The sequence below is a fragment of the Talpa europaea genome (genome assembly GCF_964194135.1).
Source record: "Talpa europaea genome assembly, chromosome: 14".
NCBI lineage: Eukaryota > Metazoa > Chordata > Mammalia > Eulipotyphla > Talpidae > Talpa > Talpa europaea.
Genome location: NC_140082.1, coordinates 39,640,858 through 39,667,611, shown reverse-complemented (window position 1 = coordinate 39,667,611; position 26,754 = coordinate 39,640,858). Strand labels below are relative to the sequence as shown.

The 26,754-nt window shown below is 43.8% G+C and overlaps 1 protein-coding gene across 2 annotated transcripts in view; it reads right to left on the bottom strand.

The window, feature by feature from the left end:
• Nucleotides 1-3,001: 3,001 nt before the first annotated feature.
• Nucleotides 3,002-26,754, bottom strand: part of DIP2C (disco interacting protein 2 homolog C) — a gene marked incomplete at both ends in the record, with an annotated part of 341,031 nt that continues 317,278 nt past the window's right edge. For both annotated transcript variants that reach the window (XM_084253747.1, XM_084253748.1), the window contains 6 exons: nt 3,002-3,254; nt 6,194-6,317; nt 8,028-8,202; nt 10,582-10,656; nt 12,461-12,518; nt 23,772-23,833. In XM_084253747.1, coding sequence (XP_084109873.1) covers nt 3,002-3,254; nt 6,194-6,317; nt 8,028-8,202; nt 10,582-10,656; nt 12,461-12,518; nt 23,772-23,833 — 747 coding nt within the window. The remainder of the gene's footprint in view (nt 3,255-6,193; nt 6,318-8,027; nt 8,203-10,581; nt 10,657-12,460; nt 12,519-23,771; nt 23,834-26,754) is intronic.

The window sequence follows — 26,754 nt, the reverse complement described above, 5'->3', positions numbered from 1 at the left end:
GGAATTCTTTCAGCAATAAATGCCCACATCAAAATTTAAACATTGTTCAAAGTACGATATCTGTACTAATAAGTAATGAAACAAATTATGTAAACAGAGTCAGAAACATTTCCCTGTAGGAGTCACTTCCTTTCCGGGAGCCAGGCAGCCCCAGACAGTTTTCCTGGGGACCAATTAAGAAACTGCTATTTTCAGAGCAACAAAAATAAAAGCTTTTATTTGTTCATTTGAATATAAAACAGGCGTTATCACAGATGTACAAAGCTTACTGGTGGTTTAACATACGAGAAGGTTGCCGTCCTTTGCACATAAAAATTGTTTGAAACCGTGATTGGTTGAGTACATGGATTTCTCTAACCAGTCACCACACTCTATGAAATAACGCTGCTAACATTCAACTGATAAAAGGGACAGTTTCCCTTGGGTAAAGTGTCAAGCAGGATTAAATATATATAATAAACAAGCACCATGAGGCAGCCGCCCTGCTGGGTTAGGTCTGTGTTTCAATGTTCATTGTGTACCCTCCTTTGTGCAAGTTGATTACACGGTTTTGTCTGACTTCAAAAGCACAAGGTCACAAGACAAACATTTGTCACATTCTCATGAATGATTTATCTACAGTACAATTTCTAATACAGAACGATCCTTCTTTATTGCTGAAACGGGTGGTACCTAAGTGTCTCCTTGCACAACAGAACTCTGATCCCAGCCCCCAGCGCCTTGGGCCTTGACTCCGACACCAGAGATGACAGCGCGGTGCCCAGGCCTTCCCGGCCCCTGGCCTCGCGTCTGGAGCGCACGTGGCCAAGGGAAGTCGTGTTTGAAGTGACACCTGCCGCATTTGCTTCCAACATCCACTGGACCTCACAGGTGATCTTGCAGTCGCGTTTTCAACTCAGTGTCTTACCTGAAACCTGAAGCCTACTTCCCCTTCAACAAGGTGTGTGTCTAAGAAAACGGCTTTTTTTTTTTTTTTTTAAATGTGTCGAGGTTTTCCCTCTTAGGAAGCAAAAGACCGTAGGAATGTGTATCTGAATCATGGAGAGAAATATTCTTACACAGCAATGAAGTCAAACGATATTTTAAAAATCAAATGGTTTGTGGAGATGGAAGGGTGCACCCCACATGCAGACGGATTAAAGAAAAATATGCCGCTTAAGATTTTTAAAAAACAATTTGCCTTGGATCTCAGAAGTCAAACAAAACTCTCTTAGCAAAGGGCTTACTGCTTGCGTATAGAGCAAAGGCAGATAAAGACATTGCCTGCGATATAATGAAAGGAGAATCTAAATTTTGCCCAGCAACAATCTTAGTCATGCACATCTAGCAACGAGCCACTGCAGGGTCAATTTGGGGCGATGATAAAATAAATCACTCTGGAGCAGCTGATCCCTCTTCTTGGCTGGACACGGTTGGGCCAATTCAATCAAGGAGTTTACAGATGGGCTCTGAAAATCAGAGGACGTGTGAGGCAGGAGCAGCAACAGACGGAAATCAGAATTGTGGTCCTCACAGGTGGCGATGCGAAGGCCGCGGGGAGGCTTTCTTGCATCAGCCAGTGGCTGGGTCACGCACGAGGCCCGGGCTAGGGAACCCCAGACCACCGGCTGAAGGCATCATCTCCTCCTGTTGAGTCTCTTCCCTTTCAGCTGTTCTGGACACTGTCCACTCCATACATGGGCCATCTGAGGGGAATCAAAGCAACCCAGTGCAAATGACCACAGAATATTATTCTTTTTCATACCAAGGACCAAAAGAAGGTGACACTAACAAAAATGCTGAAAAACATTGTGCAACGAATTCTCGCAGCTGAGAGAACAGTGCTATCCGCCACCTGCCTTCCCTGGAGCCTGCGGGCGCACGGGCGCACACCTTCCTTGTTGCCTCCACAGCAAAGAAAAAAATAGTGCACATTTAGCCTCAAATTCCTTCGCCATCTCTGAGATGGCAGTAATTTCACTTGCTGGTCTCTGGTTCTAGAAGAAACGTTTAGACTGGGCTACCGGCAATCTGTGATTGCTCGCATCAGCAGAGTGGGTGTGAGAGAATCTCTCTCTATCTACAGTACAGTGGAGGGACACCATGCAAGTGACAGGTTCTGCATTTTAAACTTTAAAATCTCCTTTGTTCATTAGTGGATTTATATTTCATATATATATATTTGTTGTGATACTATCCACGCAAGATAATACAACACTTTTTTATATTAGCAAACATTACAAGACTTTAATATTCTTGAATGTTTTTCTTTTTTATACTTCTAAAGAGATCAAAATAAATTAAACGTTTTGTACATAATTACATATGAAGAAGTTAACTTATTTTATCTTTTTAGTTTAGTACAAAGATATCTGCAAGATAATTGCCGAAATACACCTTATTTATAATTTCTTCTCATTCTATGCTAACTTCAAAGGCCATATATTAGCCTTTGTCTCTTCAGCACATTTCTGACAAAGAAAGTTGCTAAAATCTAATTGGAAGGTGCTATTTGGAAGGTTTTCTCGTACCTCAACAAACTTTCCTAAAAGGATGAGATCTAGCAATGGCTTAAATTAGTAACAGGTCCATGTCATTAAGATTTCATGACACATTAAAACAGAGAAAACAATTTTTTTTGTCACACTACATAAATTGTTTAAAAGAACCCATCTGGAGGGCAGAATATTTTTTTTTTAATTGCTATTTTGGCTTTAACAAAATACCACATTTACGAAGAAAGCACTTATTATCCAATAATTAAAAAAAAAAAGAAAAGAAAGTTTCGAAATGGGCTTTTCCAACAAACCGAAGGCAGTAATCCAAGGTCCTTCTGAGCAAACTTGAGTGGCACATCCACACCTCACCCCACGCGGCCAGGGCTGCTGCGGCTCGTCTCGTCCTCACCAGCGCGTGACAAGAGGCTCCACTCTGGCGAACGTCGCCCTGGCGTCTGCACACTTTAGTGACACTGAGAAAAATGTTTACATCTCTGGAAAAGTCCCAGGAGCCAGAGACAAGACTACATGTTGTACGCCACGTAGATGGGGTCCAGCTGGTCGGCCAAAAACCCGTCTCGTAGGTGCATGCGCTGCTTCTCCCCCCGGGAGTTGATGGGGATGACGCCGATGTCCACCACGACCACCACCCCCACCACCAGGTAGTGCTCTTCCAGCACCACGTTGGTCACCAGGGGGACCAGGTCCAATGCTTCCTGCTCCGACCCATCCAGCTCAACCACCACCACCAACAAATTTGTCCAGGTGAACACCGCACTGGAAGAGAGAAAAAACCATCACTACCCGCGGGCTGTCACTGGACGACTACTTTTCCTTTTCAAGAAGTGCCACTTGGTTCTTTGCAGACCTGCCTGCGTGCCATCCGAGATGTCTCCTGGGCCTGTGGTTTCCAGGCCCATCTCCTTCAGCCACTGCAGGCCCCCACATGCCTGTCAGCAGCCCCGTCTATTCGTGCTGCTCCCGAGCTCCATTATCTGGGCGGCATCTGCCTCAAAGTGGTGCTGCCCCCAGCCAGCTGCTGTCAGGGGCGCTGGGGTTGGGGTGGGGTATTGGGGCAGCAGGGCTGCCTCCCTGGATCTGGGCACTGTGGCTCTGAGGGTGGCGTCTATGCCCCTGACCTTGGTTGGTGGGATGTAAGCAAAAGAGGGACGGGGACATCTCGGAAGACAAGAAATATGGAGCAATAGACCCACCAGCCCTGGCTGTGCCAGGATCCGATACGCCAGAGACAACTATAGACAAGGGGGGATAATAGGATGGCGGATGACGGCTTCAGGGACTGAGTTTGGGATGACTATGATGCAGTGACAGCTAATCCTGTGGGGACAATTCTTAAGAATGCAGAGTCATCTGGAAGTGTTGTGTTGGGAGGGTCACCCAGAGCATTTGATCTGCCCAATCTGTGGAAGCCTAAACTCAGTGCTTTACACTTTAAGCCACATTAACCTTTCATAGTTGGACTTTTAAAAAGTGGTCAAGGACCTTAATATTCATTTACTCTGTGCCCATAAACTGCATGGCTTTGGAGGCCAGAAGGGCCAGGGGGCAGCCCCATGGAGGATGGGACCAGTTCCAGGGGTCCTGCTTAGATTGCTGGGACACGTGTGAGCGTGCGCGCGCGCACACACACACACACACACACACACACAGTCTCGGCTGTGAGGAAGTATTTGGGAAAACCAATTATTATATTCCAAAAGTGAGAGTATGTCTTAGGAAAAGAAACACCTGTTTGTTCGTTACGGCCAGTGTGTACATTAAAAGGAAACGGGAGCGAAAGGACACAGAAACATCAATTCCAAAGAACACCTGCACCCCTATGTTTATAGCAGCACTGTTTACAATAGCTAAGCTTTGGAAACAACCCAAATGCCCAAAAATAGATGACTGGATCAAGAAGATGTGGTACATATATACCATGGAATATTACTCAGCATTCAAAAAAGATAAACACATGCAATTTGCAGCAACATGGATGGCGCTGGAAGGGATCATGCTCAGCGAAATAAGCCAGAAAGAAAAAGAAAAATACCGAATGGTCTCACTCATAGCAGGAATCTAGAAAACTTAAATAAGGGACCAGGAAAATGAATAACTATAAGAAAGTGAAAATCAAAATCAACAAAAAACTATGAACCAGAGACACTTTTAGGGGGGCGGGGGCGGGAGGGGAGGGATTGGGGTCAGAATGGGGGGGGGCTGCAATTGTATGGGGAATATAAAAATAAAATTTATTATTTAAAAAAAAAAAAAAGGAAACGGGAGGGCTGGAGCACGTGCGCCTCAGCTCTCTGTCTGCGCTCTGAGCAGGGGAAGTGTCCACCTCAGGGAACAATCCCCAAGCTGTTCCCAAGATGTGTCAGTGCAAAAGTCCCACAATGACACTACGTGACGTCTGCATCTCGCTCCGTGTGCCTAGTGATCCACCCTGGAGGTTTATGATGTGGGATGCATACACACCTCAGTTGTTGGCACACAATTTTATTACTCATTTGCAATGGAGGAAACGGAATTTGGGTGGGGTTTCCATCTGCAGTGGGCAGGGGTGTGCCCCCCGGGGCTGGATACTGACTGCTTTCCCTGCTCGGGAGACCTGCTAGGCCCTTGCAGTGTGACATGGAGAGAGCAGAGAACAGGGAGGGCTGGTTGACTGGCTGGGCCCCTGGCAGTCTGGTAGGGGATGCAGGAACCACACTCTCAGCAGGAAGTGAGGAAAGGGCACAGTGGGCTGGGGGGTTGCAGACACCAGCAAGGTCAGACAAGGAGCAGTGAAAACCACAAGCTCCGGATAGTCCTCAACAGATGGACGGCCTTCAGAATAAAACCACTGCTTTTATTTCTTTCTGGTGCCAGAAGAAAAGGCACGAGAAGAGGTGAATGTGAGACCCTTTTCCGTGGCATGATCACTCAGGGGGAATGTCAGTGATGCTTAGAGTAAGAACCAGCCTCGTGGCCCAGAGATCGCTTGAGCAGCATGGAGTAAACAGCTGTTTTGCAAGTAGATAGGAAATTCTTGAGGGCATGGATACGATCCAGTCAAAATTACTTTCGCAAAAGTGTAAGAATGGAAGGCAACCATTGACAGGGACGGCGACTTAGATGGAGACCGAAGTAGGCCCCATGCCTGGTTTCTGGGTTAAGCCATGTTTAATCCCAAACACCTTACACAGGTCTGAGGAAGGACTGGCCTGGTGGGGGGGGGGGGCAGTGGCAACACACTCACACCACAGCTGACCAAACAGGCCAGGAAGGGACGGTGTCCAGCCCCCAGGAGGGTGAACCCCACACCCTCAAGGGCCCCTGTCTGCCAGAGTGTGTCTGGGTGACTGGTCACCATTAGCCTTGGTTTAACTTGGGCATGTTTGCTTTTTTCTGAAGTTTTCCCACTTGGCACAGTGATTTGCATCGATGACAGACATGAAAGTATTTTCTGTGCCAGTATCTGTAGGCAACTTAGTTTCCCTCTGCACCATGCTTCCGTAAACCAAAACCAAACAACTGAGGAGAACTTGGCTTCCTGGAAAGCACTGTCTGGTTGTTTCTAGGTCATTCTCAGGAAAGGCAGGAAATACCAACTCCATGCCAGGAGAGCTCGGTTACTGCTCAGTGACCCGACAGGCAAAGCCTCAAAATCAGAAGCTAAGGCCCACGTGTACCCATCTGCCCCGTCTTGTGCACACCCTCCCATCACTCACCACTCTGTCACGCTTTTATGGGCTCTGATGACGGACGTCTCAATGTCTATCGGATGGTACCGCATGCCCCGCAGCTCCATGGCTTCATCCAGGGCCCCCACCACGTAGAGGGCGTCGTGGCGCTCTGTTCAGGGGATGGGAAATGTGTGAGCCTCACAGGGAGGTGAGGAAGCAGCACCCCCTAGCACCCTCTGTTTAGGGGATGGGAAACGTGTGAGCCTCATTGAAATGCTGCTCCAGCTGCTTTTTTCTTTTGCATGGTCAAAACCAACCTCAAGTGAGGAAGTGGTGGGATGAAAGGATGCTCGGGATATCTGTTCCCCTTCCACAAAGGAAGCCTTGCAGCCTGGGGCTTCTACTTGCTGGGAGTGCTGTCCCCCTGGAGAGCAGCCCCACACCCAAGAATCCCTCCCTGCCTCCACCCTGGAGACAGGATGTGTCCCGGAGCAGCTTCTACACACGGACAAACGCAGTAGCATGTCCTCGACACCAGCCGCATCCACGGCTCATCCTGCGGTGGCAACTACCCTTCGTCCCTCACAAGCTCTCCCAAAGCCATTTGGGCAGGATGCAGCACAATGATAATTAAACCCAGTCCCTTTGGTTCTATCACTTGATGGAATCTGTTACCATTCCATATCTGAGTGGGAAAAGAAAGCACTTTCTGATAATGTTCATGAACAAAGATTTCCTTAGCCCATGTAACCATTTAATTTATTCTTATCAGTTGCGCAAACCTTGATAATGACAACATGCAGTCAGTTCTATCTTGCTTTAAAAATAAGGAGACATGTCTTTAATCTTTAGGGTAGCAATATAGCAGAGAAAATTTAAAAGAAGTGGCAACTTGGTTATGAAAATTAAGAAGTGAAGAAATGAAATAATACCAGATAACAAATCTTTTCCAGTTTAACTCAGATGAGGTGGAGACAATTACTAGCTGGTTTAGGATTGGAGCCGGGTCTCACATCTTTTGGGGGACAGGGAGGTAAGGAAGCAGCACCCCCAGAGAGTCCTTGGAATGGGTCCTGACTGTCTCCTCACCAGCAACCTCACTCTCGCTAAGTGTAGTGTTTCACAGGAACCCCAGGGAGACCCTCGAATGAAATCATCTACGATGTTCCCACATTGCAAATGCAATGCTAACATATTTTTGTACTTTTCCCCTAAATTTATGGCGGTTCACCCAGCATAGTCAGCATAGCTCCTGCCAGGCAGGTGTGTCAGGAGACTCATCTCCTGAAGTCTGGTCTGGCAAAATCATCTCAGCTCCCATCCTTGTGAAATATCCTAGCCTCCATTTTTAGTGGAACTAAGAAGTGAGAAAGGATACCAGCCTTTCTGGAAAGATTTGAGTAGCAAGAGGTTTTTTACGTTTTGGCTCATTGAAATACCCCACCCCCCAAGTACCAGCCCCCGCGCTGCATCCCTAAGGCATAATGTCTGCAGCATCAGGCCTGAGCTCCTAGTAACCTCCCCTTCCTATGGGCCAGACCCCGCCTGGTGGAGGGCAGGTACATGCTCCTGCAGCCCCAGGCCAGTTTGGGTTCCAGGCAGGCCTTGGGCTTGTGGGAAGGTTCTGGAGCTGGTAAGCAAAGTCAGTGTGCTGCGCTGGGGTACTCTGCCCGGGGAAACACAGGAGATGGCACCTGCCCCTGGTCGTGAGGCTGGTCTTCACTCGGGACAGCACGGAGAATGGGATGCCGACCTCAGCTACTTGGACACGCTGAGATCTACACTCAGCTGTTTCCTGGCTACCGCACAGGAAGTGTGCGCATGCATTCTCCTGGTTTGGAACCTGGTCATGTGGCCACCTGCCAGTCTGGGCTCTCACCTCCATTGGCATCTGTGAGCTCAGTTCTCCGCAGGAACCCCAAATAGCCTGTTCGTGCCCAGACTGTCTGCGTGTCTCCAAAACTTAATCTTGAGTTGAAGTGATCTGACTGGAGGGACTCATCTCCATAAATAGTGAAGTAACCACTGGCATTGTGGGCACTGTGAACCCAGATCTGGTGAGGAAGCAAAATATAACTGGATAAGTTAACTTGAGACCACCCACTGAACGAAGCTACTTTACACTTCAATATGTTATATTCAAAGATATTAAAAGTATATTTGGACTGCAAGAACAAGGTGATAATAATCTCATTCAGGTTTCTGGGGAGACACAGATGCCACAAAATTCACAGAAATAAAGGCATTAATGGAAAGCTCATGGTCCAGCAACAACTAAGCCATCCACTCCAAGAAAATTCTATTAGAACAGATAATTAAAAAAAAACAACACATCTATGAAGCAACTTGTACTAGTTTCCTTGTACCTATTCAACTGTGATGACTTTCTAAAAAGCAAGCTGGAAAGATGATAAAAGGCTTTAGGATTTATTTTCATATACAATTGGAAATACTTTGTAATAGAGCAACATGAAACAAATTGTAAGAGGGAAAGTCATATAACATCAAAAAACTGGGAAACCAATGCCTGCATGTGTGGCATTTAGGGAAGTGGGGGGAAAATGTTATTGACTCAAAGCACTGACCATGTGGGGTTTGCAAAGTCATGGAAAAGACCAGGGGAATAGTTAAGCCAATAAAACCCTAAAATGCTAGGGGAAAAAACCCCCAAACTCTCTGCATGCAATTATATCTATACAAAAAGAATTGTAAGAGTATGGGGCTTCTGGTCTTTGGAGTGTGCTAGTAAAGGATATTGGGCTTGGCTGTTGTCATTTTATCTACACTGAAAGATGGTCAAAGTTCTCAAAGGCAGAGGGGCCTCCCTGCTGGTGCAAGGGGTTAAACACAGCACTATGAAGCTATCCACAGCCTCTGCAGCATGAGTTCGTTCCCCTGCCAGCCAGGTAGCTATCCACATGGCACAGCAGACATCTCCTGTCTCACCCGCTGCTCCCCTCAGCAGTGTGTTTCAGTCAGTCTGCCTGTTCTGCTCCCCACTCTCTCTGGTGAATGCTCTCACCCTCCCACACCTCTGGTTTATACCCCAGTATGTATGCAAAATAAATAAATATATCTTTAAAAAAAAGTTCTTAAAGTCAGAAACACTGTCTGTCATGGTTACTGCTGGAGTCCTCATTCCCTGAAAGGAGCCTGGCACACAGCAGGCAATAAACACCTGTTCCACACATGAAAATGCACGAGAAAGAAAGTCTAATGAAGTGGTGAAAGCTGTTCTCTGCTCTCCCAGATGAAATGTCCTGGTAAGACACATCCCAGGAAGGAAACCAGGGTGGCAGGGTTCTCCCTTCTCTATCCCATGTCATCTCATGCCACCTGGAGGGCAGCATGGGCCAGGCCCTCTCCCTGCCAAGACAGAAGTTTCTTTACACAATTTTATTTCCTGGAATGTGCTTAAAGGAAATTTCTAAATAAGACCTGCACAAAATTTCACCATCTCAGTGCTGAACTGTCTATAGAACTGAAGAATACGAGCAAGGGCCACAAAAGAGCTTAAGAAGTAAAGGCATCTGGGGACGTGCCCATCATCATGCATGTGCCCAGGTAGGCTGTGAGTGTCCCAGCGTGTCACTGCTCTATGTGTGTGACTCCAGGGACAGTGTTTTAATAAGCCGTCAGCTGAGCAGCAGATTGGGGCATGGCTGGAGTGGTCAGGAAGGCAGGAAGGGGAGGTGCTCACAGTGCTGCAGGCATGGCCTTGGCCAGCAGGGGGTTGAGGGGATGGTGATCCTGCGGCCATGCAGGGGAGATCAGGTGCAGGGTCATTTTCTAATATCCTCTTGCTCCTCTGTGGAAGCAGCAGGATTATCAGTGGAGAGAGAAGACTGGGAGGAGGTGAAGGGGTGAACACCTGGTCTGGCTGAGCAGAGGGTGAGTGAACAGGACGCAGCCACAGGCAGCAGCAGCCAGGTGTACAGGGGCAGGTAAGTCAAGCACCACGGGGAAGTGATTGATAACTTTCTGCCCTAAGCAAATATCTCTCCCTCTCCCGTCACTCATCTAACCCGCTCGCCGCTGTTGACTGACGCTGCTATGGCTCGAGGTTGTAGCGCTATTGCCCCTGTGGCTCCATCATCTTCCTGATGGGAACTTCTCAGCAATGAAGGCAGACGTATGGAAAACAAATTCAAAAGCTAAGAAATGAGGAGAATCAGTCCACAAATGTGAAATTTTCTATCTAAATTCTTTGAAGAGGATCCATCATACTTCCTTACGGAAATTCCACTTTGTAGTCCCAACTTTCATGGACTCACCTAAGCAATAAAGCTTATCTCATGTGATCTCCTAGCCAATCAGTCTTTTTGCGCCATTTAACAGAACATGTACCTTCATGAGTGGCACTGGAATAGAGTTTGCTAGTGTCATGGAAAACACCCCTGTTCACTTTGCTCAGGGGACACCCCATAACTCACCTCACCCAGGTGTGAATCACCCAATGGTCCTTTTGTTTCTGGATTGGCAATTATAATCCGAACACCTGGAAGTATCTATTTCAAAGAGGAGAACAATTCCATGAGTGGCAGGACAGAAAAGTACATGTTACATACCAATCACCCTTGATCTTTCCTTTGTCCTTTGTCTCATGTGCCTATTGACTTCTAAAATCATTAGCTATGACTTTAAATCAATACCATATATAGTAACACTACGTTACAACATAATAATATTTCACTGTAATTATTACTACAATGATAGAATCTGTGTTAAAGCTGTCTTAAAACTAAGACATTGGAAAAAAAACCATGATAAATGTAATAATTTAACATAGTCTGAAGCCTGAAAAACAGGAATTCAGTTATTTCAATATAACAAATTGTATTAAATATTATGGCTTTCATCTAACAGATAAACATGTGTGGAGGGTGATGTTGGCAGTAGGCACTGAATTAAGGAAGGCAAGGATGATGTGTTCAGAGATAAGTGTGAACTAAAAATGAAGTAGGTGTGGCAAGATGACTTAGTGTAAACTGCCTCTGTGTGGATCACCTCCAGGGCAATCTTCTGTGTCCTGGTTGCACTGCCTGGCCGATTCCCATCCCTTCCAAACCACACCTTCAACTTTTTCTGCAGGCAAACATCTTTGATGACAATGTCAATATTAAGCATCTCTTTCTTAAAGGAAATTTAGCTGAGAAATGTTCCAAATCCCACCTATACCATGTCAGTAGGGAATCAAAAGTTGATTCTGGAAATTCAGAGGACAGTCTATAATAGTCCAGTTAATTTAGCATTGTATGGTTGAGATAAGGCAAAACTTCTGTGGTAAAGACTCTTGGTAAGGGAACCGCTGTCCCCTACCAAGTCGAGGTGTGATGTGACTTCAGTCTGACTGGTCTAAGGTCTCTACAGCTGACTAAGGGCCCCCAGGTACCTTAGGGCGGGAGGGCGGTTCTCCCAGTGGAACCAAATTACTGCCAAGAACCCTAATTGGTGGTCATGTGGACACAGCTCACAAAAGGTCCAGAAGCAATATATGTTGCTTTCAGAACCATGTAAAGTGGAAAAGAGGCCTGACAACTGGTCAAAAAAAAAAAGGGATCTTTTAGGTTGAGATATGTTTCTCGCCCTCTGGTTCTATTAAAAAACATAACTACTGTGAATGGAACTATTAGTTGTTTCTGATAACTGTTCTCTGCTATGCCACAGTAACTGATATCATGAATTTTAGCTAGGCCTTAAGAGATTCAGAACCAATAAAGTATTCCCAGCCTTCTGTTCAGTGAGGTGTGGTAAAGACTCTTGGTAAGGGAGGCTAAATTCTGATTGATGATTTTTAAGTGTAAGGCAGCTTACAAACCTTCCTAGGTTTGCACTTTCTCCTTTTTCTGTTTCTCCTCCTGCCGCAGCAGAATATGGAAAGGATGGCTGGTGTTGCAGCAGCCACTTTAGACCCTGAGGTACTCTCGGGAATGGAAGCCAAGCAGAGGAAAACAAGACAGAAGGTGCAAGGGCTCCTGTAGCTTCATGTTCTTTTTTTTTTTATATGTAAGGGGAAAAATAATCTAACTTATTTCAAGTACTTATTTTGATTTTCTATACTCATGGCCAAATCTAGTCCTGATATATTATATTCAAGCAAAATTTCTAGAAAAAAATTCTATACATTACATTTCTTAAAATTTCAGAGCCTATAAAGTGAGACTCACATAGAAATGGGCTGTGGAGAGGACTATGGGTGCTCGGGTGTAGGGGAAACCCTGTTCTGTCAAAGCACTGGCAAGGATGTGGAACAGTGGTACTTTTCCAAATAACAACAAAAAAGAAATGCATATTTCTTTCTTTAATACTTACTTTTCCTGATTCCATCAGGGGCAAGCTATGAGGAGATCCTCTTTCTACTAAACGGACTCTACAAAGAAAAACAGAGGCTTTACTGGGTGTGTGCTCTGTGCCAAAGGTTCACGTCCCTCCACACTTGGCATTTGGCCAGTTGCAGGGACCCTTTCTCTTAGCTTGTGCTTCTGTGAAAGGGGAGGGAGAAATGAGGTGATGGATAAAAGTACAGGTAACTTCACTGTGCAGACCATGAATCAAGCCAAGTGAGGCTGAAGGTGAGCAGCCTGATGATGCACAGTTCCTAAGACTGTCCTCGCTGGGCCTGAAGGCCTTTGAGGCAGCCTTGGGCAGAGGCAGGCACGAGTGTGAGCTGCCAGCAGCTTCTTCTCCACAAGAAGGACTCTTAAAGAATTAGTTCATTTAAACAAAAAGATACCTCACTTGAAGGAAATTATTGAGGATCCTGTTCTTTTAAAATAAACCTGAAACCTATATAGTGTCATGAGCTAATGTTACTTCAATAGAAAGAGAAAAAACTTGTCACCTTTTTTTTTTTTTTGTGGGACCCTCGCCGGTGGCCGGGGAATGAACCGGTACTGCAGAGGCTGCGGGCAGCCTCACAGCCCAGCGCTTCAACTGCTGTGCCACCAGGGGAGGCCCCAAACTTGTCACTTTTTAATGATAGATTGGCTCACATATGACAGCAACATACAATAAGTTACGAAATGGTTGTTTACACGGATAAGTGAAAAACTGAGATTTGCAACTGAATGGCACCAAGGATTTGTGTTATGGTGGCTGTTTTGTTAGCAGCGAGAGCAGACTGACTGACCAGGAGGTCAGGACAAAGTGGCACAAGTGGGACCGTGATGAAAAAGTGCTCAGAGACCCAGATCTTTTCACCGATCCATTTCCACTGAAACATACTATCGTAGGGTCTACCTGGAGCTGAGCTCCAGCCCTCAGACTGAGAAATCAAGGGACCAATTTACAGACTTCATCTAGAAAGAGAAAATTTAGTAAGCAGTGAGGTGGCAAATTGCAGAGGGTGATTCTACCAGGGAATAAGTAGAGAACATGTAAGACCAGTGACAATGGTGACCAGAGAACGGACACCTGATTGTAGAGCCGGGGGTGAGATTTAGCAAATAATGCAAGATAAATGCTATTTAATGTTAAACGTGACTTTCAGATAAACAAAAATAGTTTAAGTATAAGTATATCCCTTGTCTATTGGGGACATACTTGTACTAAAAAGATTATTCCTCATTTATCTAAAATTCACATTTTACTGACTGTCCTGTATTTTTTCTGTAACTCAAATTAGGAGAATTTGAATGAGGTCATTTTGGATGAGCTTTGAATAAACCAACAGAACAAAATTATCCAGTCAATATGCTAATTAAAATGTATTTAGTTATTCAAAGAGCAAATTGGATTTGATTTTACTGAAAAAGACAGGAGATCTCTTTCTCAGAGAACAAACTTAGTATGTTTCAGCAAGTTTGGAACTTTTAATCAAAACTAGTCACCTTTGAAATTGCAGAAAAAACTAAAAAATATCACCCAATCATTCAAAATCAGGTTGGGAAGGGGAAGATACAGCAAGATGGTCAGAGGGTCATCCCTGCAGCCACAGTGAGAAAGGTTCCCCCTCTGCCCACCTCCCCAGGTGTGGATGAGGACACCAGGGACTCACACCTGCAGGACCTTGCAGACTGCAAGCACTGGGACAATAAGACAACCTCTGACAGGACTTTGTTTCTGTTCTGTCTTCTATGTGGCTGGCTGACTGACTAGGAGGTCAGGACAAAGGGGAACAAGCAGGAACCATGATGAAGAGGTGCTCAGAGACCTGGATTTTTTCATTGACCCATCTCCACTGAAACATACTATCAGATGTTTATTATTAGCATATGTCTTCCTCCTTTATTTAATAAACTGCTCAGAAGATTATGGTCATAGTTATTTGAGGATTGAGAAGTATCCCTAGAGAAGAAAACTGAAACTCAAGTAGGAGGTCAGGGCTGGCCTAGAGGACAGGAATTGCTAAACCAGGGGGAACAGGGAACAAAGGTGACAGCAAGTTAGAGAGAATGAGATATGGAGACACAAGTAGCAAGGGGTTTTAAATGGACAGTCTCTTAGGAATAAGGATGGCAGAAACCAGCCACGGGAAAAAATTAAGGTAAAGACCTGGCCTCTCCCACCTGGAATCCTTGCTCAGGGCTTCCTCAGAGGGCTGTCATGCCTCCCCACAGTGGCTGCTTCCTCCCCAACCAGCTCAAGGGACATTCCCAGAGGATAAGCACACTGTGCTGGGCTTTGAAGAAGGCAGAATGAGAGAAATGGGAATATGGTATTTTTATCAAATACTAAGGAAGGATGGAAGCCAAACCATATATGTAGAAAGAAATTCCTCAGAAGATTTTGGCCTTATGGGGCAAATGGAAGCTGGAAATTCACCTCCAAATTACCACATAACAGACATTTTGTAAAACCTAAGTTCCTTTATTTTTGTTCACTTTTCTCCATTGGTAACCTAATTTTCAGTTATACCCCGAACTACACTATGTTTCTTAACTATTAAACTGTGATTATGTATTGGCTATCAACTTGTTTAAACAAAGAATTCTGCCTGAGAATAGAAACAGAAATAAAAGAGGAAGACATATGGTAATAATAAAGATAGTATTAAAATAATCATCAAAATGAAGAGGCATCCTACTGAATGGGAGTAAATATTTGCATATCATATACTGACAATGCGTGATTATCACAAGTATACAAAGAACTAACATAACTCAGTAACAAAGACCCAAAACATCTTAATTAAAAAATAGGAAGAGGATCCAAACAGATATTTTTTTCCAAAGAAGACATGTGAATGGTCATCAGGTACATGGTAAGATGCTCGATATCACTAATCATCAGGGAAATGCAAATCACAAAGAAATATCATCTTACACCTGTGAGAATGGCTATCACTGAAAAGCAAGAAATAACTGCTGACAAGTATGTGGTGAAAAGGAAACCTTTGTACACTGTTGCTGTGGCTTCTATGGAAAGCAGTACAGACATTTTCAAAAAATTAAAAATAGAAAAACCACAGCAATTCTACTTTTGGGTATTAATTTGAAGAAAATGAAAACATGAACTTAAAAAGGTATATGTACACCCATGCTCAACCTGGAAACAACTTAATTGTCCACTTATGATGAATAAATAAAGAAGATGTGGAATATACACACAATGGATTATTATGCAGCCATAAAAAGAACAAAATTTTGCAAACTGAGACATGGATTAATCAAGAGGGAATTGTGTAAGTGAAAAAAGACAAAGAGAGAAAAATATTGTATGATCTCACTGAGATATGGAAACTAAACAAATACACATGACAACAATAAACAAGTTTATAGATCCAAAGAACATACTGGTGGTTTCCAGAGGTGGCAAGTAGGCAAAAAGGATGAAGGGATCAAAAGGTACAAACTTCCACTTACAAGGTAAGTCCTGAGATGTAATATATACCATGTTGATTACAGTTACTAATACTGTATTGTATATCTAAAAGTTGCTAAGAGAGTAGATCTTAAAAATCTTCATAAGAAAAAAAAATTGTGACTATTATGGCAATGGATGTTAATTAGACTTAACGTGGTGAAAATTTCACAATTTATACAAATATTGAATCATAAATTATGCCATATATCTGAAATGGTTACATTTCTTGTGCCGCGATAAAAAATAATAAAGATAATAAGCAGTTATCTTTATATGTATACATATAATTTATATGTTTATATAAGTGTAAACCTACATAAATTTATACATATTGAACCTTCAATTTGTCAGGCACTGTTTAGATGTATTAAATGACTTTAGTGTCACTCCAATTCCACGAGTGAGGATATTGCCATGTTATCGCCATGTTATCGCCATGTTAATAGCCAGGGAGTGAAACACAAAGAAGCATATGTGCTTAGGCTCACAGAGCAAGAGAGAGGATAAACTGAACCCAGGAAGAGGCGGTCCTGAGCCCAATTCAAATGTCTCAGGGATGATCACCAATGTTCTGGGGCTCAACTCAGCCCGAAAAGGGACTGGGAAAGTTAGGTAATGACCTACGCTGGTGTGACCATGCAAGTCAGAGCAAGGCTGCCCTGTGCACTGGGGACAGTCATCTGAGGCCCCTGTGGCAGGCAGTCATGAGTCGACGGCAAACAGATACATTCAGAAGTGCAAGGAATAATAGTAATAATAAATGCAAACTCCATTTAAGGTCCCGCCCAAGGCTACTAAGACAATAGACTATGATGAACCCAAGGAAGAGAATATGGAAACCCAAGTTCCTTCAAAGGGATCCACATGCACTCATGCATACATGCAAGTCACACTTGCACCAACTCATGCAATATGCCTATTTACAATGCCCCCACACCTACACATGCATGTTCACACCAACTCACCCACGCCAATTCACACTCACGCACACCACACACACATGCATGTAACAGACATTGACCGAAAGGACTTTTTTAGCTGTTTTGTCTTCCCTTCCACCCTTCTGCCCATTCTGCTGCCAACCACAAGTTGACTGATATAGTTTTATTCCATGCCTATTTCTCTCTGGATCTTACTATTTGGCTAACCACTGATGAGGAATTAATTTACTTTTCTGAGACTTGAATTATGACTTCAGGTTAGAGGAGCAAGAAAGTTTCCATTCTAGGCCTTTTATGTGAACATTGTGTTCATCAGATTTAACTCCTAAAACTGTTTCTTTAAATGTAGAAAAATTTTTCTTTCCTATCTTGTCTGCAAAATTCAAGAGCTTAAGATTAAATTGGAAATGATCAAGAGACTGAATTCATCTTAAAAGCCTCAATATTAAAAAGAATGTTTTTAAAAACTAGCAATCATTTCCCCCTTGTGTATGTAGGAATTAAATTTATTCCAAAAGCAGAGAATTAGTGTCTTCATTATGTGAGGCAGGAATGCTTTCCATGGCGACCTGCTAGAACTGCAGATGACCAAATCCCAAGCACTGTGGTTCTGAGAAAAAGATGGATGCAAAAAATGGAGGCAAACATCAAACAGACATCAAATCAGAGAAACCTATGTGACCCCAGGTTTCTACCAACAGTGGGGCTCCTCATCTCTCCTGTCTTTCTCGTGCACACACACACAATATCTCTTTCTCAGAGAAATCACACACACATATGGACAAGTTAAACTTCTCCGCTCAATTAAGATAATTGGGCAGGTGCCTTGGGGTTCCTGGGTGAATGTACTAAAGCAACAGGAAAGGTAATTAACCCTTGTGACTGAATCTTACTACAGCTGAAATTAGAAAGACAACAGCCTCATGATTATGATTATGATTATTACTGGAATAGTGACAAGGAAGATATAGGGCTAATATTTTAAAATACTCTCCTGTTTCATCTGCCCTCTGGCTGTGGCCCTGGACCAGCTGAGCTCCCTTCACACGCCCGGGGTGGTCCTTTGGGGGTGGGGCATTGCCTGGGTGCCGTGTGGTGGAGGAGGTGAGTTCTCTGTGGGGAAGATCAGTGCCTCACCATGGGGACGACAGCCCTCCCATCTACCCGGCTCTCAGTAACAGCTACTACCACCGCTGGCACCTCACGCTTTTTTCTATTTAGTTCTCATGGGTCCCTAGAAAGGCTAGTTTTACAGGCCAGTTCTCAGCACTGGGAAATGGAGATCACAGAACTTGCCCAAAGACCAGAGAAGAAAGGAGATTGAACTCAGATCTGTTGGACCTCAGAGCCTCTGTCACATGAGCTGCAGCAAAAGGCACAGGTGAGAAAAATTACTAAAGATCAGCGGGGATACTGGAGACTTCAAATTGGATGATTTTTACTGGTGAATCCTGGAGGAGATGGTATTTGAGTTGGGCTTAAAAGAAGGAAGAGAATTTCAGCAGACTGGAGGGAAAGGTGCCGCAACAGGAAAGGAAGCAGAGGCTGACTCAGGGAAGGAGCTCATGGCAGTGGGGCTGGGAGCAAGCAGATGAAGATGGCGCCACCTCTGAGGTTTTCTGCTTCCTTCAGAAGGACCAGGCAGGGCAGAGGGGGATGAGGAGCTTCACCCTGCACCGGGACCTTTGCCTGGGGGCCAGGGCATGAACAGAACCACGGCGAGTGATTGACAGACCCAGAAAAAGCTTATAATTAAGAGTGTGGAGAAAAAAGCGAGAAAATAGGGAAAGAGCCAGAGTTAGTGGCAGACTGCCAGCGGGAGGAGCAGTGTGGTACTGGCACGGGGAAGACGGTGGTGGCTGTGAGAAAGCACCTCCAGGCGGCTGTGGGGCAGAAACCACTTTGAAGGAGTTCCTGAGCAGGGCTTCCCTGGAATCAAACAGAAGATGTAGAGATACATGTAGCGCAAAATTCTGATATCTGGCAACCTCCCCTGAGCTGCCAGGCACATGGGTCCTCGGATGCAGAGAGGAATGAGACTAAGCCTGGGAGGGGGCCCTAGGATGGAGGTGGGAAGCCAACCTAAAGAACCAGTGAGGGGAGCAAGGTGGAAGGCTTTCCTATGAGTGGCCTGGACAGGGTGGAGAGGTGGGCAGGGGCGGCTTGTTGGACCACTCTGACACAAACCAGTACTTCCATTATTTGTAGAGATCAATGATATTACCAATGGTTATCTTAAATAACCTTAAATAATCTTAATGGTTATCTTAAATAATCTGGACATTGGCAGAGCAATGCCCAGACCACAATCCACTCTTACTTCTATTTTTGATGACTAGTATGTATCAGAGATTATTTTATATATTGTAGGACAGAGTGTCACTTAAAGAAATTATGGATTTGCCAAGCTCCAAAAATAGTAAATTGCCAAGAAGCTTTGTCTGAGTTCTCCAGACTCTTAATAGAACAATGATGCTGTTTTATATTGAATTTCATTACATGCTCACTGTAAGGGAACAAAAATCTATCGCCCCAAATATATATCTCTGGCAAAAGGTTGATTTATGGGGCTCTGAAGGTTGCAGGGGGATGCTTTTGAAATGGCATTTATATACAAACTGCACAGGGAAGACCTAATCTCTTTTATCTCCTTTCAGCGGAAAAGGCAGAAACTTTTTTTTAATAAAGGCATACCTTGATTTACTGTGTCTTCCCTGGTAAGTTCCCTAACTGCCCTTCCCCCCTTTCTTCCTCTAACCTCCCTTATCCTAGCTGAGTTTAAGATGGCATCTGAAGTCATGTGGAGAATTACTCAGTATTACGGGTACCTCCCAGGTATATAGGAGGGTGTACCTATTGTCACATTACCTCTCTTTGGCTTTTTTTTTTCATGAATCTGTCTGATGCTTGTCTGATTATGTGCCAGCCTGGACAAACCAAGAGGGGTAGGGGATGACTTCCTTTGCAGCCTGATACCTTCATAAACTGTACTGGGTCTAATTTCATTTCACTTTCCCCAAATCATACCTTTTTTTTCATAGAAGATGTGCTGCACAGAAGACATTCAGAAGGGTAGTTAAAAAACTGTTAGAATAGTTCCTGAGATATTCTGTCTTTTTCAAATGTAGAAAAATCCCTAAGTCCCTATTCTCAACCAACCCTATTATAATACAAAATGAGATAAACTATCGCTTTTATGATTACCATCCTTGTGGGTAAGTTGGTTTGACACTGCAATCTACCGTCTTATACCCCAAAGGTCAGCAGTTTTTATCTGAATGGTCTTACAGTGTTTATTCTTCATGTATTCTGAGGTCCAGGTCACAAATAGAACTGTTATTCAAACAGGGATTCTTACAGGAGTATTGCTGACCCTTTTGAAGTCATGAAGTTATAACAGTATTTGCAAAAATAATTTGTTTAAGGGAGTAATGCAGATTTGTTTTAAAGCCCTGAAGTGACTGGAAATCTGTGTGCCTCTGGGACAAGTCACTTAATCTCTTTAAGATGAAGGTTCTGAATTTTGAAGCCATTCCAGATGGCCGTGAACTAAGATTCAGCGGGTGCATTCTTGGTAGGTCAGATTTTCTCTGTGCTGGGTTCCCTGTAGAGGATCCCACCAGATGGCCTCTAATTCTGCACTTCCCTCTAAACATCAGGGTCTACAACCAGGGCAACAGGGCCAAGCAGTCAGCCTCTGAGCATGACATGGCGAGGTAGGTGTGCTAAAACAAAAAGAAACAACAGGCCCCTACTGGAGTCCTGCATACCAAGCCCCCCTAAGACTTCATACCTGATATAAATGCTGTTTCAGCATCTCCCAAAATGGAAATTTAAACTAGTCAACCTGGGTTTCTTGTCAGCCCTCTTGAAGTCATCTGCATGATGATGTTCCCCCCTCAAAGTGACCCCTTCCCTCTAATGGAAAGTGGCTTTGCCTAAAAAATATTTTTTTTTTCCTAATAATCTATCCTCTTTCTGACTATAACATCTTTTCACTTTTACAACTTCTTGAAGTACCTTTCTACTTGTTAGGTAGGGCTGTTACAGAATGTGTCCTGAGAAAGGCAAAGGAACATCGCAGCACATGAAAGGGCATCACTTCCCTGCCTCCACTTACATGCAGCCACCTTAGACTACAATTCCCAGCATTCCATGCTGCATGGGGGCAGCTGTGAAGGAGCAAGGTGGATATTTAAATTGAGGTAGAAGGAAGGAGGAAAGGGAGACACTAGGAGAGGCTGCTCCTGGGACATCAGCATTTTGGCAGAGATAATAGCAGTTGTTACCTTGACTTTATGGTGGATTATGTGGCACATTTTGAATTTTGGGCCTCTCCTAGCTCTTTGGGACCTGCTTAACCTCTTTCTTGTGATTCCCTGCTGGAAGGTGTGTTAAGACTTGTGATAAGTAGTTTTTGGAATTTGATTAAGAATCTGCTATATTGCAGCACTATTTACAATGGGTAAGCTATGGAAACAACCGAAATACCCAAAAATAGATGACTGGATCAAGAAGATGTGGTATATATACACTATGGAATATTACTCAGCAATTAAGAAAAAGATAAACTCGTGCCATTCACAGCAACCTGGATGGAGCTGGAAGGGATCACGCTCAGTGAAATAAGCCAGAAAGAAAAAGAAAAATACCGGATGGTCTCACACATAGCAGGAATGTAGAGGATCCAAATAAGGGATCAGGAAAAAAAAAAAGTAACTATAATAAAGTAAAAATCAAAATCAACAGATAATTATAAACCAGAGACATTCTACAGGGGGAGAGAAGGGAGTAGGATCAAAACAAGAGTGGAAAGAACACAAGGGACCATGGTGATAGACCATGGGTGAATGGGTGGTGGGAATTTCATTGTCAGCCCTCGAGGTCATCTGCATGATGATGGTCCTCCCCCACCCCCCCAAAGTCTCCCCTTCCCCCTAATGGAAAGTGGCTTTGCCTAAAAAATATTTCTTTTGCTAGTAATCTATAACCAAGGTGACTATAACCAAGGTGAAAATGCATACATTGTACAAAAATGAAACATGATGTAAAAAAAAATCGGTTATTTGAAATCCTTTCCTCCTCTCTCCCTTCCTGCCTTCCTCTCTCTCCAATTAAAGGTCTTTCACAATAAGAGTCTTCTCTCTTTGCCTTTGTATATGCAGCTAGTTGAACACTTTCACAATGTGCACCCCTTAATAGTTTGGGGCCTCTGGGTACCCCTCGGCTTTGCCTGGTTACAGGATACTACGTGATTTATGAATCATTAATAAAGCCAATTAGATCTTTAAAATTAACTTGGTTGGATTTTTATTATTTAACAGATTGCTGCAGGGTCTTTCTGATTTGGCATTATTGGTGTGTGGTCATTTTGGATTAAGCGGGGGTGAAGTTAGAGGGTTTTTTTTCCCCCTGTACAAATAGGACATTAAGCTGCATCCCTGGCCTTGAGCCTCCGGGTGCTGGCAGAACTATTCCCAACACTGTGCTAACGAAATATGGCCAGATGCCTGCTGGGGGCACATGTGCTCTCTTGAGAATCTTCAATGTCATTCTTCTCTTGTGAATCTTGAGTGTGAGTGCAGGGTGGCAGTTACTCGGGCTGGCCGGAGATTGCCTGGCCCACCCGGATGCCTCCCTCAGCATCTACCCTACCCCAAAACATTCACACCCTGGGTTTAGGGTCCTAGAAGAATGAGCTCAGACCACTGCTCCATCAGGCAGGGGTCAGGTCTCTGAGTCTCCCACCTACTAACTCTCACCCCAGTTTTCCATGTGTTCCTTGGCATGATGGCACATGTCACTGATAGGCAAGCAAATGAGAACATGCAAGGTAAGCTGCACAGTACCCAGTGATAACAACACACTCATTTGGTGCCTGGCAAGGTTGGCTCTATGAATCACATCAGATAAAAACAATGAATGAATTGCGGTCTCACCACAATTACCAAAAGAAAAAGATTTATGTAATAAGAAAAGTCTATAAAAAAAGATAAGACCCTGGCCTCCCTGGTGGCGTAAGGGGTTAAAATGCAACCATGAAGCTGTCCACAGCCACTGCAGCATGAGTTCAATCCCCAGACAGGGAGCTACCCATATGGAGCAGCAGACCTCTCCTGACTCGCCCGCTGCTCCCCTCAGCAGCGTATTTCAGTTGATCTGCCTGTTCTGTTTCCAACTCTGTCTCTGGTGAATCTTCTCACCCCTCACACCTCTGGTCTGTACCCTGGTTCTTATATGCATAAATAAATAAATCTTAAAAAAAAAAAAGAACATGTAGATTAAAAAAAGATAAGACCCTTTCTTGCTCAACAGAAACCTTAATAAGCTCTTGGGGCAGAAATTCCTCTAAAGGTCTTCTTGCTTTCACCTACCCCTACCCTCCAATTTACCCACCTTGAGGAGAACTTGCAAACATTCATCAATTATAAAACCTTTTATTCTTACTCAAAGCTGCTTAGGAAGCTACATAAAAAGTGATGTAATTTGTATTTTAATTTTTATGAAAGTGCCTTGATGAAAAATTTCAATTAATATATATAAAGTGGGTGGAATGTTGATACTTTATGAGATGCTAAGTGGTGCCTGATTAAAATGACCAAGGAAAAGAACCCACAAGCTTCAGATTAGACCTTTAGAAAAAGCAACTCTGGTCACACTTAACTATGGTGCAATAGTTTTCATTTGTATCTCAAAACAAAATGGCAACTGTCTTATGTGGTATATTAAAACAGAAAGGGGAGAGATGTTGCAGTTCAAGGCAACCTGCCCAATGCAGAGGCTTTATTCACAGGTCAGTGTACTTGAGCACATAGACACCAATGCTCCCTTTCCTAGGTGGCACCTGCATGCTGAGCAAGAAGAAAACAAAACCGTACCTGTCATGTCTCAGGGCTCTCATATCAACGTAGACGGTGGTTGGGTCAGGTCCCGAGGTCCCCTGCAAGCAATGACACGAAGAGGTTAAAGTGAGTTTGTGGGGAACAACTCTGTGCTGCCTGCAAGCTCTTGAGCATATTTTGGGTAAAATCCCAAACTGAACATAAACGGAAAGCAATAAAACCTCACTTCTCTGAAATACCCATTAACTGTTTGCTACCCTAAATTCCAGAAGGGTCATTTTATTAGGATAATACTGGACTTTCACGTGCTTGACTGTCAACTGGATTTACAAAAATAAGAGGCAAGCCACATACTGTGTGAAATAAAACCACCGAGACAGTGGCTAGTGGCAAAAGCAAGTTGTCAAAGATATGAAGCCTCCTTTGCTGAGAAATATGTACTACATGCATCCAAAAGGCCTATTCTTAAAGCTCAAGATATTGAAGCAGAACACATGACATGAACTGGAAGATTAAGGAAGAGATAAAAGATAATTATCTTGTTTCCTTTATTTCTGTTGTGCCTTGGTTTTCTCACAGCTCATGAGGTTATTTTTGTCTGTGACTTAGGTCAGGGAGAGTATGTGCTTACCCTTAGTCAGCTGGGCAGCACTCTGTGGTCTGAGATATCTGACTATCTGCTCAACTCAGGGATCCAGACACTTATCGTTGTATCATAAATCCCTTTAATCGTGTGCTGGACTGACTTCTGGCCAGTGATTTCTGTCCATGTGGGAGCTGTATCATTAAAACCGCATTACAAACCAAAATTCTACATACATTTCTTGGGTAGGTAGTACAGTACCTTGGGTAGAAAAAGATGGAACTCAAAACAAATTTGCCAGAAAAAGAAGGAAGCCCCTCAGACATTACTTGAAGAACTATGCTAAAATTCATCAGAAGAAAATCTTGTACCAAGTGCAAGGAATGTTTAAACATAAGAAAAAGATAAAAAAAAAAAAGACATTTTCATTAGAACATACAGTAGTACTCAATAATCCTGTCACTGGTATCTCGCCACCAAGACAGAGAACAGCACATGCAAATACCTCTAGGCGGAAGCCAATCCTGCTGTATAATGCAAAGGTTCTTTCTACTCTGTGACTATTCAGTGAGCTGTGTTGCAGACTAATGCTTAGTGAGAGTGGTTTGATGTTCTGAGTAATGCAAAACACATAACCACAGAAGGTCAATTAAAAAGTAAGCACATCGGAAAGCAGGTCACCAAAGTGGTAAATGGAGTAAAATAGAGGTGACCCCAAAGTGGCAGAGCTTGCAGATATGCACACAGACGTGCAGCCTTTGTCACAAGTGCAAAGCATTTGAAGAGACCTGAGGAGTGACAGCACGCAGGGCGTCAGTCCCTGGGACACAGGTTAACAACCCCAGTCAATCTGCACTCAACTTTCAGAGGGTCCCTGCTGGGAGACGGGCAGTAGGCGGGCATGGGTGCTGATGAAGAGGAATATCCCCTACCTGCTCGGCCGGCTTCCACAGCCTGTGGGGCTACAGCAGCAGGAGAAGGGAACAAGAAGAAAGGAGAGAACACCAGGCCACAGAAACCAAAAATAAACCACACACACACACACACACACACACACACACACACATAAACAAACAGTCCAACAATTAAAAATGGGATGAAGGGGAGGGGAGGAGAATGCAAAAAGCAGGGAACAAAGTAAAAAGAAGATCAAAAACAATGTCAAACATGGAAATTGTTAAAATCAATCACTGTGCCATTAAAGGCTAAAAAAAAAAATCTAAAAAGATGTCAACATATCCACAGAGCAACAGGAAAGAGAGTAACAGATGATGGAGTAATCATGGATACGCAGGCCTGAGGGATTTCTTAATACATGAGGTCAGTGGTATTATTGGAAAGTTTAATTTCAGTTCTTTCTTATAATTTCTTTTCTGAGGGACGTGGAGATTGTGAATTGCATTGGCCACATTTATTGTGTCCTCACTGATACAGTCCCAAGTTCCCTATTGCAATAATGAAGAGAGTCTGGAAGCTTCTACATCTTATACCAGGGTGTCTGGCCCTCCTTCATCTTCAAGATAAGGTAAAAGGAAAGAGGTAAAGCACTTTGGAGGGATGAGAGAACAAACACCCAGCTCTCCCTCAGCCCAGCTCTGCTGGCCCAGCTCTGCTGTCTAGTTGGGATTTCCATTCAGTGGGCATCCCAGGTCACCCCTCCCACATGCTGCCCCCAAACATTGAACTTCCATTTCCTTCTCCTCTGCCTTGGTTTGGGTGCCCACCAGCCTCCTCTCTCAAATGATCTCCATCAACATCACAGAAAAGCTGCAGAAAGCAACACAGGCAAGCACCTTTGATGTATTGTATTTTCCCCTAGGTCTTTCCCGAATAGTCTGAGATGTGGAAAAAGCCAAAGTTGCTGCCTGGGCACCTGGCTGATGCCACTGTTCCCGAGTGTAGAGTCGAATACCAATGCACTCCCTAGTCACTATCACCCAGGCAGACCCCCAAGAGGACAACAACAACAGTAAAAAAAGAAAAAAAAAAAAAAAGGAACTCTTAACTGGTGTCCTGGGACTGCAGTTTGCTAATAAAGTCACACAGAAAAATCACTACCTCTCAATATGGACCGGTCTCTACAAAAAAATGGGCTTCTCAGTTAAAGTTGTGATTCCACCCTTCTCTCAGTTACTTCCTTCTTGAGAGTGATCATGACTGCTTTCTCTCAGCAGCCTTATCTTTAGAAGACAGAGGCAGGGGTGAAGAAAGAACAGAACAGGCTCATTAAAACTGTGTGCACTTTGAAGGCACAGGACTTCTGGATGTATTCAAGCAGAATGCAATGATTTAAATAATTTCCTTTCCTCATGATTTCTTTCTTGAATACTAATTATTAATTGGAACAAAAAAGCTAATGTTCTCTTCAAATTATTCTAATTTACAAATTTTGTTATAATGGTTCAAAGTAGTATCTTAGAAAAAAATCAACATGAC